Below are 17202 nucleotides of genomic sequence, written 5' to 3'. Positions count from 1 at the left end.
TCTTTAAGGGGGGTAGACTTGTAACACCCCAAAACGGGTTTGGTAATCAAACCACGTTAATAGTAAAGACGGGTAAAATACTGTTAGTAGTCAAAATTAACCCGGTAAATATTAGGATTTAAATAAATAAACTTGATGTAAAAAAAAAAAAGAGGATAAATACTTTGAGAAAAACAAAGTATATAGAACGCTCGAGTTAACGGGACTTAAAATAAAACGGGTTATGACATTCCGAACCCACTAAGTGACTAGGAATATTAACCTAGTTAATTATGTGTAGTTAGAACAATAAAGGAAACTAGAAATAGTTAAACCTTTTATAAAAACAAAACATGAGGGGCTAATAGTGCCAAATGGAGAAAACTTATTTATTAAAACTAAAAATAAAACACAACACACACTTGGTAAGTGTGTGTGTGCGCAGGAACGATCAGAAGAACAGGGGGTTCTTTCAAAACCCTAAAGCACATGAAATCCAGCAAAATCAAGGAGAAATCGAGCAAAGAAATTAGGGCTTTAACTAAAATCGTGATCACCAAGCTAAGGGGATCGGAAGGTATGTCGAATTTTTGATATTTATGAAGTTGAGAATTCTTGATGTGCATAAGAAATCCGAAATTTATGTTGCATGATTGTGGTATGGATGATATTGAAGTGAAATAGTGTTTAGGAGTAAACCCTAGACAAGAATTTATTGAAATCATGCCTAGATCAAGTAAATTTAGATTTTGTTGATTCTAAATTCATGTATGAGATGTTTTTAGGGTTTTGATTCCTAAAAATTAGTGTTATGATATCAAGAACATGCTTAATTTGAAAGCTGAATTCAAACGGTTCTTGATCAGAATTTACAGCCAACTTGTATTGGCTGTAACCTGGATAAAACGTGGTAAAAACATGTTTTTCTTGAGCCTAAAATGTAATTCCAGGAAATATCTTTAAAACCCCACTGGAATCGCATTTTTTCGACGAAAATTGAGCGTTTTATGAATTTTTCCGTATCAAAGGTTCAAGCTGCGTTTTCTGGCAGAATCTGCAGCCCATTACGAATGTCATAACTCAATTTAGGAATTGAGTTATGATCTCAAATTCTTACTGTAGAAAGTATTAAGTGATTAGAAGAATTGCCAATTGGAATTTCGTCAATCGGATAAACGAGGAATTTTTAATGAATTTTTCCGTAAGCTGCAGTCAGAAGTGACGAATCTGATTGCAGCTTAGTAGATGAATTTTTACGAATTTTCGGTAAAGAGTTAGATCTTGAAATTTTAACACAAGGGCTCCCCCTCCGAGAGGTACGCCACATAAAAAAATCATAAATTTTGAAGACTTGTAAACAGGTTAAATAGGTCACCAAAAACAGCCTATTTTCAGTGATACGAAACTTGATTGTTGATATTATAAATTATGCCCACAATGTTCATATGTTGAAATTATGAATCAAACGCGTAATTTCCTAGTTCGACTAATTATGTGTGATGTGGGGTAATACAAATTTTAATTATGAAGTCGATTTAGCTTATATACGCATATCATATAATTAAGGGTAGTTAACTTTTGAAGAGTTAAACTAACCATGGACGGAGTCGAATAGTAGTTTTGACATAGAAAACACGTAAGGTGGAATAGTCGTGGTTATAATGACTAACCTAACCACCTTGTGAAATATGATGATAGTTTGACTTTTGACAAGCTAGATGGAGGCTTGGAAGGAAGCGGGTCAAACAAGTTAAGCATGGAAGAAAAGCATAGCTCGGATGCAAGGTAAGTGAAACTTACATAATTGTGTAGATTACTTGTTCATTCTATATGTTATAGATGCAATAATGCTAATATTGAAAATATGGATTTCCGACGTGATTGATACGAGTCGGAACTTACAAAGATGATAAAAACCATGGTTATTGGCAAAAAGGGGACTCGGTAATGAAATCCGGGACGGGATGGATGTATGAATTAGAAGTCAAAAACCATGATTTTGATTTAATAGGCAACGTTGGGCATATAGGCCAAATGGGTCAAATGGCATGATAACACCATTTGACAATATCGACTAATGTGGTTGTCAAGTCTTGTGTTAACAGGAGCGATTAGCAATTCGGATGATTGCTTCGCCAAAGAATATGTGATAATAAAGGCGAGGTATAAACCGGGTCTAATTGTTAACCCGGGCCAGGTACGCATCAATGAGATTATACTTTAAATGTGTGATTTTGATCATAATTGTAGTGAAAGTCCTTCGTCGTAAATGAGGGACTAATGAAGATAAATATGCCTTGATGGGTAATCGGGTAAACGGCCCTTATGGGTGGTTTGGGAATCACGTATTATAATCATGTAATCCTTAGATAAGCATCATGGTGATAGGCATAAACCTTTGTGGGTCAAATGCCTAGGAATGGGTCTTTTTCGTAAAATGACAAACCGTGACGTAAAACGCGACATAAGTAGTTTACTATATCAAATCCACCACAAATATAATTGTGGTGGAAGACCATTTGAAAAACTAATGTGAAAATTTTGGTGCTAAAAGTAAATGAGCAAGATTTATGCCAGAAAGGACATAAATACCCTTAACGGGTCAAAATAAGATTTTAAGTAAAAAGCGAGTCAATAATGCGTAGAAATCTGTAATTGGAACCTAATATGATAGGTAATTTTGGAATTAAAGGGGTGCATGAGAAATGGGGGTCAAACAAATATGTTTGTTTGATAAAATGCATAAACGGGTTAAAAGTCGGAATAAAGGGTAATAAGCCGAGGATTTAAAAGTCTGAAATTTTATTGAGTTGGATATTGGGTTTAAACTCCATATGATGGAGAATCAAATTATAATCATGTAGGAAGAAACGGTAGGTCAAACGGATAAGCGGATTGAAAGATACGAAAGTTTTCGTGTCAATATACGGCAAAATGGAAGAAGCTGATGCAGGGGTCACCGTAACTTACGGTGGGTACCGTAAGTTACGGTGGAGGCTGAATTCCTTACGGTAGTTCTCCACTGCCTTACGGTGGAGGAATAAACATTCAGGGGCTACCGTAAATTACGGTAGCCACCGTAATTTACGGTGGACCTTGTACAAAATGTATTTTTGATCATTTTTGTTTCCCGGACTTGTTTAGATACGTTTTAAATCCCGTATGACTAAAGCATTTCATGTTTTTATAAAATGTAGGTACTTTGTGGAAGCCGGAAGACGATCAAGCTCAACGAAGAACCGAACACGATAATGATACACGCTTCCGCACTTTGCTATGTTGAAATTTTTAAACAACGAATTTGATCACGATATGTAGAATAACTTATGATTTATAAAAGTTTTAATAAACCCGTATTTCCAAATGTTTATGTAATCTTAAATTACATGATTGTTTAACGTAAAATTTACGTTAAACCTTGAATTATAAGACCGGATGTTACATGGCATTTTTAGGATTTTTGTTTGTTGCAGCTGGAGCCAATTTCGGACAGTTTGTCCTAATGTGACCTTTTTCCCCACAATTGAAACACATTCCATTACTGGATTTCTTCTTGCAATTCTCTTCCTTGTGTCCTGGGGCCTTGCAAAAATTACAGTAAGTAGAGCATCTTCCAGAATGCTTCTTTCTGCAGGCTTTGCAGTAGGGTGCAGAGGTAGAACCTACATTCCTACGATTGGAATTCCCAGAACGGAATTCTTGAGTAAGCCTTTGGGTTAGGTTTCTCCTCTGGTCTTCTTCTCTAGTACGAATTAACTCATCTGTCAAGGTATTGGCTAGTTCTACAGCTTCCTCTATGGTTTGGGGTCTAGCTGCCTTGACTACATGTCTAATCTCTCCAATTAATCCCCAGATATAACGGGAGATTAATACCGGTTCAGGTGATGCAAGGGTAGGTACTATTCTAGCATATTCAAAGAATGTGGTAGTGTAACCCTTACTATCTACCCCGGTCATTCTTAGATTCAGAAACTTATTTGCTATCTGCTCTTTTTCATTGGGAGGGCAGAATTTCCTTTCTACCATGTTCTTGAATTCTTCCCATTCCATATTATAAATTCTATCACTTCCTCTTGACTGGAGGATAGTGTTCCACCATTCTAAGGCTGCATTTTTAAACAGATTTGAAGCAAACATTATTTTATCTTCTTCAGCACACTTGCTTATTTTCAGAACTGCCTCAGTTTTCTCTATCCAGCGTAAAGCTGCAATGGGTCCTTCATTGCCCGAGAATTCTATTGGTTTGCAGGACCAGAATTCCTTGTAAGAACAACCATGTGGCATGGTTCTTCTTCTTTTGGGAACGGGCGCTTGAAGTATGGGTCCATTGTTCACGCTGTTTTCTGGTTCAGTTGGTCGCTTACTGCTATGCTTACTTTTATTATTAGCTTCCTGAACTGTTTGAATAATAAATGGCATTGCATCTATAATTCCTTGTGCCACTATATGCTGAACGGCACTATTATCCATTTGGTTTCCGTTGTTATTATTGTCCGAATTCTCATTAACCACGTTAATGTTACTCTGGTTATCGTTATTCAGATTTTCTTGATTTCCTGCGTCGGCCATCTGAGTTTTAGACATTTACCAAATATTAATATCACAAATAATATTTATATATAGCCAATCACATGACACGCACTTTTTAACAAAAAGCGTCGAGCATTGCGACTTTTACTCTTTTTTATATAGTATGCATCAATACACACCAGTACAGAAATAAAAATTACAGTACCGACTGAAATGTAAAGCTACAATACTAATAGTATGCATCCGTAGTTTTTTTTTTCTAACACATACACACATATATTATTTTATTATTATTACTACTACCGTACTGTCATCACGTTCACTGATATGGATTCATCCAAAAATCCATATTGCGCTCGTCATACTTCCAGACGAGACGCTCTCCCACCTGTCGCATTCGATCACTGCTTTCTAAAATTTCCTCCCCAAAAGTCCTAAGTTCCTGGACATTTTCTGCACTCATTGGGGGTGCAGGTTCTAGGACTGGGTTTGGAAACTGAGGTATGGGTTCCTGATACGGAGGCATAGGGGCCTGGTACGGGTATGGATTCTCTAAAATTTCCCTAACGTATGCATCACTAATGTTGTAGGGATCTTGAGGATCTAACCCTGGATAAGCTCCTAAGTTGGGCATTGGCACATTTTCCTGTATTGGGTTTTGTTGCACGTAGTCCCTAACATCGTCCCACCAGGGGTCGTAATTGTTTGGGTCTAGAGGATCAGGTGCAGGTACCCTAGGTATCTCCTCCGGGTTGAAATCAGGCATTTCTATCTGGTCTTCTATTTCCATGGGTTGATCAGGATTTTGTGGTTGTGGTGCTAGCATTTGTTCCAGGTTTGGGTCAGCAGCAGTGGTTGCTAAAATATGGATATTAGCGATACCCCTATTGAGCATATCCTGATTATAAGCATCAGTTTCTCTTTTTGCTGCGGCTAACACTCGCTGTTCCTGCAACTTTTTCATTCTTTTCCTACGCTCGTGCGCTCCCCTACTGAACCATCCCCTCTTTTTCTGAGGAAATGGCTCTTCAGACTGAGCCTTAAACACAAAGATCCCTTCTTCTGTGTCAGCAGAATACCCTGAGAGGGCAGGCTGAGAAGAGGAGGTGCCTTCGCTCCTAGGCGAACCAGACAGTTGACGATAGGCGTCAGAAGGTCCTTGGTCACTCATACTGTAAACTAACAAATAGTCAGATAACACATAGCAAGAAATACAATTATACACGTATTTCCATAATTTATTTCCTAACACTTTAAATTTTGATGTCAGCAGAACGCTTCTGTGGCTGAATCAGTGGCATAGCTCTGATACCACCTTCTGTCACAGCCCCCGATCCCTATCTCCCGGGAACGGGCGGCCGTGAGCCAGTTTCAGTGGTATCACATTTATTTATCCAATTTGGCAGCGGAAATTTTCATCAGGATCGTAGTTAGGAAATATTTAATCAGAGTAAACCACCACGTTTATAATATTAAACATATAGGTAAAAACCCAAGTTTTCAATACACACGTTTCATAGGAATAAATCCTATTTATTTAATAAAAATATCCATTTTATTCTTAGGTAACTTTATTGCCACTTTTCCAAGCCTTCAGTGCTGTCCAGCTGGCTTCTATTTGGCTTTCACATATTGTTACCTGAAACGCGTTTTAAAAACATTTTGTCAGTGGGAAATACTGGTGAGTGAATCCCAATTTAATCAAGTTTAAGTAAAAACCAATTTGCAGTATTGAGGGCACATCCGCAATTACATTTGTATCCAAGACATCACAATTAACATCAGTGGTACGGTCATACTCAACATATGGGATGTTACCACACCAGTAACCAATTTTGTATACAAAACCCCAACATACCCACTATAATTGTATTCTTCACAAATACTCAATAACTGTCATTTGCATGGAAAGGTATTTAAGGTTTTGTAAAAACAGTTAACAAAAAGGAGATTACTCACATTGCTGTTTTAGGTTTTTCGTAAGGGTTTCCTGGAGATAATCTATAAATTACACAGATGCACGTGTGTTAGTATAATAACCCATTTTAACATTAGTAATACCCTCCCCGAGACGGCATTCCAACGACTACGTCGGGCAGAACCACGACAGCCGTTACGGAACCCTAGATCAATCGGGCAGCGTATCTAATACGTCTCCAGGGGTTATAATACTTACATCGTAGCAGAACCTCGCTATTTTAGGGGGTATAATACCCGGCTATAGTGTATACTACTTCAGAATTTTAGAAAGAAAGAAAGTTGTGAGCGACGAAAACCGAAAGCCCGTTACCTTCTTATATAGGGCTGTAATTGGACTTCCTCGCGGCCCGCGTGACATTAGGGCTGGGCTTTACGCGGCCCGCATGGCCTAGGGGTCTAGGCTAGCTGATCCGGGTCACCACCTAGGTTCAACGCGTGTTGGGCCACGTGGCGGCCCAAGGCTGCGCCACAATTCAGGACGCTCGCGGCCCGCCTTCACTTGACCAAACTTGTACGCGGCCCGCTTGGGCTTATGGTTTTAGCGAAGTCTGGTTACACACTCGCGCGGCCCGCTTTAACTTGAGGTGAGGCCCTACGCGGCCCGCCTCAACTTAATAATTATTGTTTTTATTTATTTTATATAGTATAATCTATTTTGGGGCTCGGTTTTCACATACGGGGTGCATATAAAGACACATTGAGATATTTAAAATATATTAGGGTGTCGGAACTATTATGAGGATGTCTGTTTTACCGAGGGTTGTTATATGACCTGTTCACGGACTTGCTCCTGTGCCCTCATGCATAATGAAAATCAAGTTCCTCATCAATAAGTGATTCTATCACATAGGGCTTCTTTTCAAATCAAGATAAGTGAGAATCTCACATCATATACGGTCAAACAGATGATAATCGGTATACTCACCGGTAAGATGAACTCTCGTGCATACCTTGATACGGGAATGTGTCGTGTGTGGATGAACACCGGTCTGTAAGTATAATTCATACACTAATTGTATCCCCTCGCCATGATTACATCTGATAAGTTGAGCTTAAGTGGACAACAATACCGATAATTGTTATAGGATGCTTATCTAAATGTTAACTAAATGAACAACAAGAGCGTTTTGACATGACCGTACACTGATATGATTCTCTTACCCTCGAAACTAGCAAAAAGAATGTTTGTATATATTTATTTATTGTTTTCCGTCTTTAAATTTGAAAAATGAAAAATTCCAAAAAGATTTTAGGTGTGTTTTAATATAAACTTTATAAAATCCAAAAAGATTTTGCTTCTAGTTTATTTTTGATTGACCGATGTTGGAACTCAAGTCTATCCTACCCAAAATCCTGATTTTAAGCCGGAAAACAATTGCATCTTCATAAATGGTCGAAGTTAACAAGTTTTGAAAGTTAAAGGACTAAAATTGATCATTTTCTAAACTTTCAAACTGTTGTCGGTCGGTGTTTGATTGAGATATGGCCACACATGTGTCGTTTGTTTATGGAAACTATATTCCAAGCAGTTGTTCTCATTATGCGTTTAGATTTCTTGCATGTGCAGATGCTAAAGGCGAGGAGAACATGTTCAATGACAAGCTTTGGAATGAAGACACGACGTGGAGGCACTCAAAAGATAATGATGATAGAGTTGTCGATGACCCCTCATCAACACCACAAGGATCTAAAGAATTGACAAGTCAAAAGATTCACGAGCATGACTCAATGGAGAGTTCATTCTAAGGGGGAGTTTGTTAACACACTTCCTAAATGAATTGGGGAGTTTGTTGATACACTTTCTTCTTACGACGCGTGAAGACTTTGAAGATCCTCCGACATGAAAGACACAGAAGACGAACAATCACAGAAGACGAACCATCACGAGTAGCGTCCAAGGGGGAGTTTGTTGATACACTTTGTGTGGACGCGACTCGGCTCGGTTCGACTCGGCTCGGTACGACTTGGTTTTGACACGGTTAGGTCCAGCTCAAGCCCGACGTCACGACATTCCTCCGTCGTGCACTCCAGAGTTCGTCACGTGAAGCACGGAGAGCCGTGGCCTTTCCCGCCAACACATCACCTTGACATCACCTTAGTGATGTCATGATGATGTCACTATTTTGTCTTATGTGGAAATATGTGAACTTTGAAAGCATATGACGAAACAGATTTTGTTTCGTCAACCTTTGTCATGGTTCAGCCTGTTTCGTCACCTGTGGCTTCTTCAGGCCCAATGTTTGGCCCAAAAGTTGTTTCGCCGAGTCCTTTTCTGATTCGTTAAGGACTGTGTCTTTTTAGTATAAATACCCTCATAGTTTCTGTGTGAAACTGATGAGAATGAGAGACCTGTAAGACTTAGTGAAACTCTATAAACATTGTTTGTATATGTTTCGGGTTGTACTCATCCCTAATCAATAGATATCGAATCTTTTGGTTACGCGTGTTCTTATTTTAAACTTTGTTTGGTTTGCACTGTCACGGGGATTCCGCACCCGTTACCGTGTTCTTGATAAACAAGGATAGGTTTACGTTATCGATCCACCGAAAAACGGGACCTACAGTAGTTTTGTCATTTTTGTCTAATACGCTGCGTAGGGATCTATACGCAGCATATATAAAGCTCCATTTTTGTATTTTTTTTCTGTATTCCTTTTTTATTTATAAAAAAAAGAACATTAATTGTGTGTATTTTGGGGTATTTCCATGTTTATTTATAAAAAAATGATATTGTTAAAAATAATACAAATATTATTAATTATAAAAATTAAAAATAATAACAATATTATTAATTAAAAAAATTAAAAATAATACAAATATTAGGTCCCGTATTGACCTCGTATAAGCCTATAAGTGTGATATCTGTAGGTCCCGAAATCTGAGGATCGATAACGAAAACCAAATCCTTGTTTATCACAAACACGGTCACGGGTGAGAAATCCCCGTAACGATGCCAATCCAAACACAGATAATAAGAACATGGAATAACCAATGAAACACAATCTATTGATTAAACGGGATGAGAACCGAGAACAACTGATATACACACAGTTTCACAGAATAACTCTCAGGGTATGCTCTCCTCTAGTTTCAAAGTGAAACCAGAAAGCTGTTTATATAGTATCATGGGCCTTAACTACAACGAAACACAAAAGGGCCTCCATCTATGAAATCTCCATCCTCATCAACCACTCTCTCCTCACCTCTAGGGTTCCCTGCGGTTTTACCAATACGGGTGGTAATGGCTTTAGCATGAGCATTAGGGTTCGGTTGGGTATTACCTGCAAACTGGCCGGGTAATCTCTCCTCTAGCTTCCTAGACATATCTCCTACGACACTTTGAAGGTCTTGGAAAGAGGCTTGGTGGTTCTTAAGCATGAGGTCGTGGTCACTAAGGGTCTTTTGCGTGGTTTGATCCCTAACAACTAATTGACTCATCATGGACTCCATCCTTTCTAGACTACCCCCTAAATCATAGCTTGAACCTTGACCTGTTTGACCCTGATTATTTGACCCCCCATATTTGACCTGCCCATTGAACCCCTTGTTGAACTGCCCACCTGAACCCCCACCAAAAAGTGAACCTTAACCCCTATTGGTATTTTGAGCTATTTGAAAACCAGGGGGTCCATTTTATCGAAAATTGTTATTATTATTAAAGTTGTTATTATTATTATTATTATTATTATTATTATTATTTCGCCAACCCGACCCAAAATTATTATTATTACCAAACCCGCTAGGTTGACCTCTACCAAAACCTCCTACAAAATCAACTTGCTCCTCACCAACTAGCAATGGGCACGCACTCGTGTCGTGACCCCCTCGGCAATACTCACATTTGTCTACCTTAGCCTTAATTTCCTTAAGTTCCCTAGACATGTTTTCCAAAACAGCGGCTAAACTAAGATCCATGGTGACATGATTCACCCCTCGGGCGGGTGCACTAGTAGTGGTATTCGAATTACCACTTTGATATCGCTGATCGGCTTGCGATTGCGATTGAGACTGCGCAAATGCCTTAAACCGCTCTAGACACTCAACAACAGTAAGAATACCCATCATATGCCCCCCCGCATTAGTATCGAAACGATCACGAGTCTCTTGGGTGAGACTGTTATAAAATTTCTCACATAAAGCCCAATCGGAAAGACCATGCTGGGAGCAACGAGCACAAAGGTTTTGGAAACGCTCCCAAGCAAGGTAGTAAGGCTCGTCGGGCTCCATGCGGAAGGAGTGGATTTGGTCTCTAAGACGTGAGGCTTTAGCGGGCGGGAAGTACTTGTTCAAAAAGGCTTGACGAAACCCCGCCCATGTGGTAAAGGTACCGGTTGGTTGAGAGTCCAACCAAGTAGCCGCACGGCCGGCTAATGAAAATTGGAGAAGCTGCAAGTAAGTAGCATCATTAGGGGCACCGTGAAGGCTAAAAGTAGCAAGGATATGAGAGAACCGGTTTATATGGGCCGGTGCATCCTCGTCCTCGCGGCCATGGAATTGGATGTTATTGGTAATGGCCTGCATGGCATAAGATGGAATTTGCCATGAGTTCTCGCTAACTATGGGTGGAACGGTGATGGGTGAGGCAAGACCGATGAAATTCTAGGTGGCTTGCTGATGGACGGTTTGCCTAGCGTTGGCCATTGGTTCTAAGTTGTCTGGATTACTAGAGGCACTAGAAGTAGGACTATCGGGTGGAGAAACTTTAGGTGAGGTTTTAGGTGAATGGTTTGGCGAAGGTGGTGGTGTAGGAGGTGGGGTGGGTAACGGGGTGGAATTGAAATTTGGGAAACCAGAAGAAGATGAAGAATTAACCTGTGGGCCTTGGCCCAATTGAGATGATGACTCCTTGACTGGTGGTGGCGGTTCGTGCGAGCGCAGATGTGGCATCCACTACAAGCGAAAACCCGAACACAAGAAAAGCAAACAAACACTAGTAACTAAGACACAAGATGAAAAATAAAAAAACAAAGACTCAAAACAAAACAGACGACCAAGTACGTATATCGCAGTAAAGTCTATCAAAGCTAATGAACGCAATTGCCAAGAGTCCCCGGCAACGTCGCCAAAAACTTGATGTGTGCTAAACAGACTATAAAAATTAACCAAATTAGACTCTCTAAACTAGACACTACAAAGCTTTGATTCTAGACTCGAGCTAAAACCACACAATCGGCAAGTGTACCGATCAATGTAGTATAACCTAGGAAGTCCGGATATCGAACCACAGGAGTCTATGTATCACGCAAATTAGACTCTAATAGACACTGACAGACACGACTAAAACTTTTTTATTTGTTTTGGGGGAGGGGGGGTTACGCAAAATCTAGGAAATCTATATTAAACTACTAAGTTAACTAAAACTAGACTAAGGACGAATGAAGACTGAAAGGCTTTTCTTATATGGAGAACGAGACCACCTAAACAAGAATCCTGGATTACTTTTTAAGAAATACCGATTAAGTTAAATGCATGAATTATGGAACCGGGATCATATAATACTAAACCTATTAAGAACCAACTAAGCCTCTCGACCCTTCTCAAGGAGAAACCTGTGGAACTACCTAGGCTGTTAATCCTACCGGTTATTAGACGCCTTTCCAGTTGTCTAATTATTGTGTAAGTACCCTAATGTTAACCTACTCTTTTCCAATCATAGATCTAGGGTAGTTTGAATTAATAAATCTTACTTGATAGACTAATAAAACCGACAGGGAAACCAAGACACGACCTTTTCCAAGGACTATCTAAAGCAATTCGCCGGGTAAGACCTACCAATAGGTTAGTATCTTTGTATTTTTGTATTTTTGGACTTCGCAACCTTGAGGTTAGTATCTTTGTATTTTTGTTCGTTGGCATACATCGAAATTATGTGCATTATGTGAACTTGTTTGGTTATTATATGGATTGATTATTAAGAAAATAAGGTTGCACACTTTACCGAGTCGCACACCCTCACAGTCGCACATGGGCCTCTCTTGTTTTCGGCTCGATGGTCACGTCTTTTAATTCTCGGCCCACACACACACACACCTTCAAGCCCAACCCATCCCCTGGTATTCTTGTTCACGCACGATGTTAAAGGAAAGTATACATCTCCTTCTCAATGGTGGCAAACCCTAGGCTCTTGGAACGGACGACGGCAGCCAGGCCACTCGAGGAACCACCCTCCACTCACTCTCTCCATTGCACTCCCTATGGTCACTCGGTTAGTATAATCATATTGGTTTTGAATCTATTTGATTTCTTTGTCTGTGTACGAATCGGGCGATTGGTAATTAAGATCTTGTGAAGTTCTTGTTATGATTTAGTGGAATTAGAAAACATAATCTGAATGTGTGAATCCGGATTGATTATTCTCTGTCGTGTGTCAAGTGTGATGATTAAATATATGCTACGAAATTATATCTCATAGATATGTAGGGGGGATGTTAATGTAGTTGAAAAGCTTGTTGTGATACAAACCGATGGATTTTGGTATGCTGATGTTCATTATATTACATGTTATTAATTAGAACTTAAGGGGCTGCACATGTGGGTATGGGGTGATAACTAAGGGGTTACGACTAACTGCTAGGGAGTGATTAGGGTTGCAGGGAACCACAACTGTCCGTTCACAATGATGCTCGAATTCCGATGAAAACCCGCTCGACGAAAGTCAGATGTTTCGCCACCTCTTTTGTCGACGAAACAGATTGTTTCGTCACTTGTGGTTTGCCGGCGAAACAGAAGGTTCATGCGTGCGGTTTACCGACGAAACAGAAGATTGTTCACATGTGGGATTGTCGTTGTGTATGTAATGAGCTGAACCTGAGAGACACGTGATATGAAACAAAAGTATTAGACTATTGAACAATATAAGATTCCACTAACCTTTCTATTGGGCCGAGATTGTAATGCACACTCATTGGACCGAACTGGCTAAACTTCATCTTATGAGTTATGGGTCACCACATGCAACTTTGATTAAACTCACATGCACCGTAAGCTGAACTCAAATGTTCACGTGTTGAATGATACTAAACCTAACCTAAGTTGTCAGACATAAGCACATTAAATCGAAACTGTTGGTGTATTCATGCTTAACTTATACGTGTTATCGATGCCTATCACATATGATCATAAGTTGTATAATTACTATCTAGGTTGCATGTTAATCAATGGGCCGCGCATACCCATACATATATATATATATAGAAAATAAATTGTGGTAGGCCGTGGTATTGTGTAACAGGTATATAGACCAGGAACTTGTGTATGTATGATTTATTATGAAAATATTTGCAATAAGTTGAGTAATGCTCGTGATTTCATGCATGCAATAGTTTAAGTGACTTGAATTGTTAAATGCTTTGTGAGACTTGGGCGCTGTTGATTGACTGATACAACTTGCACAACCTATTTAATGCTAGTGCACTGTCTGATTAATACATGTGAAACAATACGCACTAAGCTTGTATGCGAACTGACTGTCATGTGCAACTATCATAGGATTCGATTGGTCATTTCTATTAAACGAGTGGTTAAGCATACCGAGCAAACCGAGGTGAGTTCACACTCTTACCAAGGCATGGGATTCCCGGGGTAGGTAATGGGATTAAATGGTTAATTGCATGGGAGGCGCAGTCGTTGTGGGACATGGATCGAGGATGCCTTGTTAAACATTTAAACATTTGAAACTTATTACTTACTTTGGGTTTACGTTATGCTTCCGCTACACTTTGAAACTATACTTATGTTTTGAATACCTTTTGTATTGCATGGTTGATTTGCATTTACTATTACTTATTATTTAAAATGTTCAATATGATTGGTGGCTTGATCCTGGTCAGTCACGCCTCCAAGCGGTGGTACTCCGCGTGTGGATTTTGGGGGTGTGACACCTCACTTTCCAGGTATTAGGACTAGTAGAACACTAAGATTTAGCAAATTATTACCAATTACTTCCAGGGGTTATTGCGCAATTTTCCCTAAAGAGTTAACGTTTCCTAACGTGATATAGACACTCCCCAAAATCCTATACCCTATTATGACTCTATATTGTCATATAGACCGTCACTAAGAATCATATGAAGCAAATAATAACAGTAAACCAACTCACAGCATGCATATACGTCAAATCATTAAATCAAACTTCTTACAAAACACAATCAACCATAATAATCATGCAATTAACAAAAACGATAAAAACTTCATATTAATCCATTCATCAAGTCTAGGTGGCTTGAAAGTTTAGACAAGCATATCAATAAGTGCAAACAAAACAAAGATGTCTAAACTAGAATTCATTATAACAAGTTCTTAAGAAAGAAATCGACAAAACAAGGGATTAGAAAACCCGAGATATGCTTCGATTCTTCGCCCTTGACTCGTAGCAATGATTCCAAAGCCTTGAAATCTCCGACTGTGCTCCAAGAATGCTCTAAGATTGCCCAAAGATATCTAAAATTCGTAATTAGGGTTCTCCATTGAGTTTCTTGGGATTTTTTTATTTGAAACCCTAGCTGCAAAACACATCAGCCGCGAATTAGGGGCTAGGTGGGGCGCGGGGGGGGGGGGGGGGGGGGCTAGACGTACGGCGGCGCACCCTGGTGAATATTTTATTATTTTCTTGATTTTCGAGCTTTCCAACTCGCGTTCGAATCCCGTTTTTCCTCCAAACTGCTCGTTTTGACTCATTTTTCATCACTTTAAGCAACGGGACCTGAAATCAAAGCTTAACGTCAGCAGTATCGAAATTCTAACATAAACTAGACTCAAAACTACCGAAAATTGGCCAAAATATACACTATAAACATATGTACTTTGCAGTACATCAATTAACTCCATTTTATCACGGTCTATCAGTTGATAATCTTCATTTGTCAAATTTATGTTTACAACTTGACCTAAAACCAGTCCACAGTAGGCACTGAACATTGTGTTGAGAAGTTCCATATGTTCCTTTGCAACTTCTATACTGACTTTTGAGAGGTTTGAAGTATCAACTCCGACGGTGTTGGGGTTTTGGGGCTGAAAGTTGTTACTGTAACATGCTTGTTGTGGTTGGCTTGTGGTGATGGTAGGGATTGTGGTGGTGGCGGAAGATAGGCACTTGGATCAAATTGAGGTTGAGTTGTGGAAGCTTGAGGTTGGGGTTTAGGGAGCCAGGCACTCGGATCTAATTGAGGTTTTGAAAGGGCATGAGCTTGTGCAATAAGATGTGGTGGTGGGAGAGAGGCACTTGGATCGAAAACCTAAGGAGCTGACTGAGGGAAGGGACTTGTATTGGATACAAAGGCCGTTTGTAGTTTTGGTTGCTGACCGGAACTAGAACTAGATGCAGGATTAAACCCTCCAAGGTAGATTTCTGGATTTTGAGGAACTGTAATGCGTTTAGCTTTCCGGATTTCTTCTTCATCCTTGTTTTCCAATCTCTGAATGAAATCATAGATAGTGGTAGTGTCTAAATCACCTGTATGCTTTAACAATTCAATGAATGGACTCCACTTAGGGGGAAGGGCATCAGCAAACCTTGCAACCATTTCCTGTTGGGTTACAATAACATTATAAGAATACATTTCACTGATTAAATGATAAAAACGAGTTGTCATATCATTTAATGTTTCGTTTTCCATGAATTGAAATGCTTCAAATTCCTTTTTCAACAAATCGTGGCGTGTCTTTCTTGCAGCCGCATTTCCTTCTCCTCTTGCTACCAAGGCGTCCCATAAGGCTTTCGTGCTAGTACAATAACCGAATTGATGATAGCAAACGCCTTCTTTTCCAAATCATATGCCTTTTTGTCGTTTTCCTGCATATTTACCAAGGTTGTTGGATTTGATCCTGCTTCTACAAGAGCTGTGTTATACGGCGTAGTGAAGCACGTCAATAGCTCGGTGTTTTGCCCTAGAACATAAGTGTGAAATCGAACTTTCCATGATGGATAGTCATTCATATGATTGAGCTTTGGTGGGCGATTGCTGCTACCCGTTTCACTTTCACTTAATAACAAATTCTGAATGCTTTGATTTTGATTCGTTATGCATGCCCATTGACTTGCAGTAATTGATTGTTGTGGCATCGTCATTTTCATCCAAGCCGCTGCGGAGGTCGGATCCAGACCCGAGCCTGATCCAGTGCTCCAATCCCATGGACTCGAACTCATGTTTGATGTATGAATTAGAATACCTAGTCACACACTTGAAAAGAAACTGTTAAATGACTTTTGCAATCATTCTGTTGAAAATATCACTATAGACCCCCATGAAAAACTACGTTTTTCGCGAAAAAACAAATTACACGAAAACTGGTTTTTCGTCAAAAACACTTGCTACGAAAAACAGGCTTTTCGTCAAAAACACTTTTACGAAAAACAGGAAGTTACTTTGACGAAATACTAGGTAATTCGTCGCCTGGGTTTTTCGTCAAAGATGGTCAAAGACACAGAGAGTTGGTGAGATTTTTCAAAAAGTAAATCTTATCTTTTGTACAGACAAGGACACTCGTTCAACCTAACAATACACCCATCTTACCAATCCATGATGGTGTACCATATATTTTAATCAATTATCAATTATCTTTTAATTTTAAAATCAATAACACTTTGAAGGTTTGAAGGATAACTGATGCAGATATGAAGTTTCCGGCCAAAATTTTCACTTGAGAATTTTTCCGAAACGCAAATTTGCTCAAACATTCAATGAAAACCCAGTTCTATCATGTGAACAAGCAATA

General features: G+C 39.4%; 1 protein-coding gene and 1 long non-coding RNA gene across 3 annotated transcripts; one reads left to right on the top strand and one right to left on the bottom strand.

Annotated features, from left to right (window-relative positions):
- The first annotated feature begins 201 nt into the window (after window positions 1-201).
- Window positions 202-3384, top strand: LOC110926738. Of its 2 annotated transcripts, none has more exons than XR_002585387.2 (4): window positions 202-556; window positions 1698-1764; window positions 2085-2176; window positions 3177-3384. It is a non-coding gene; the product is annotated as an uncharacterized LOC110926738 (long non-coding RNA). The 2 variants fall into 2 exon arrangements; XR_002585386.2 differs by having other exon boundaries at window positions 1678-1764.
- Window positions 3385-9621: 6237 nt separating this feature from the next.
- Window positions 9622-11010, bottom strand: LOC110926739. Its single transcript, XM_022170442.2, has 2 exons — window positions 10221-11010; window positions 9622-10049 (listed from the first exon to the last, which is right to left on the bottom strand). Exons 1-2 carry the CDS (start codon window positions 11008-11010, stop codon window positions 9622-9624), a joined length of 1218 nt encoding a protein of 405 aa, XP_022026134.2.
- Between the last annotated feature and the right edge of the window lie 6192 nt (window positions 11011-17202).

Source organism: Helianthus annuus, chromosome 16 (genome assembly GCF_002127325.2).
Source record: "Helianthus annuus cultivar XRQ/B chromosome 16, HanXRQr2.0-SUNRISE, whole genome shotgun sequence".
Taxonomy (NCBI): Eukaryota; Viridiplantae; Streptophyta; class Magnoliopsida; order Asterales; family Asteraceae; genus Helianthus; species Helianthus annuus.
Note: the sequence above shows the minus strand (reverse complement) of the source record. Positions and strands in the feature narration are given on the sequence as shown.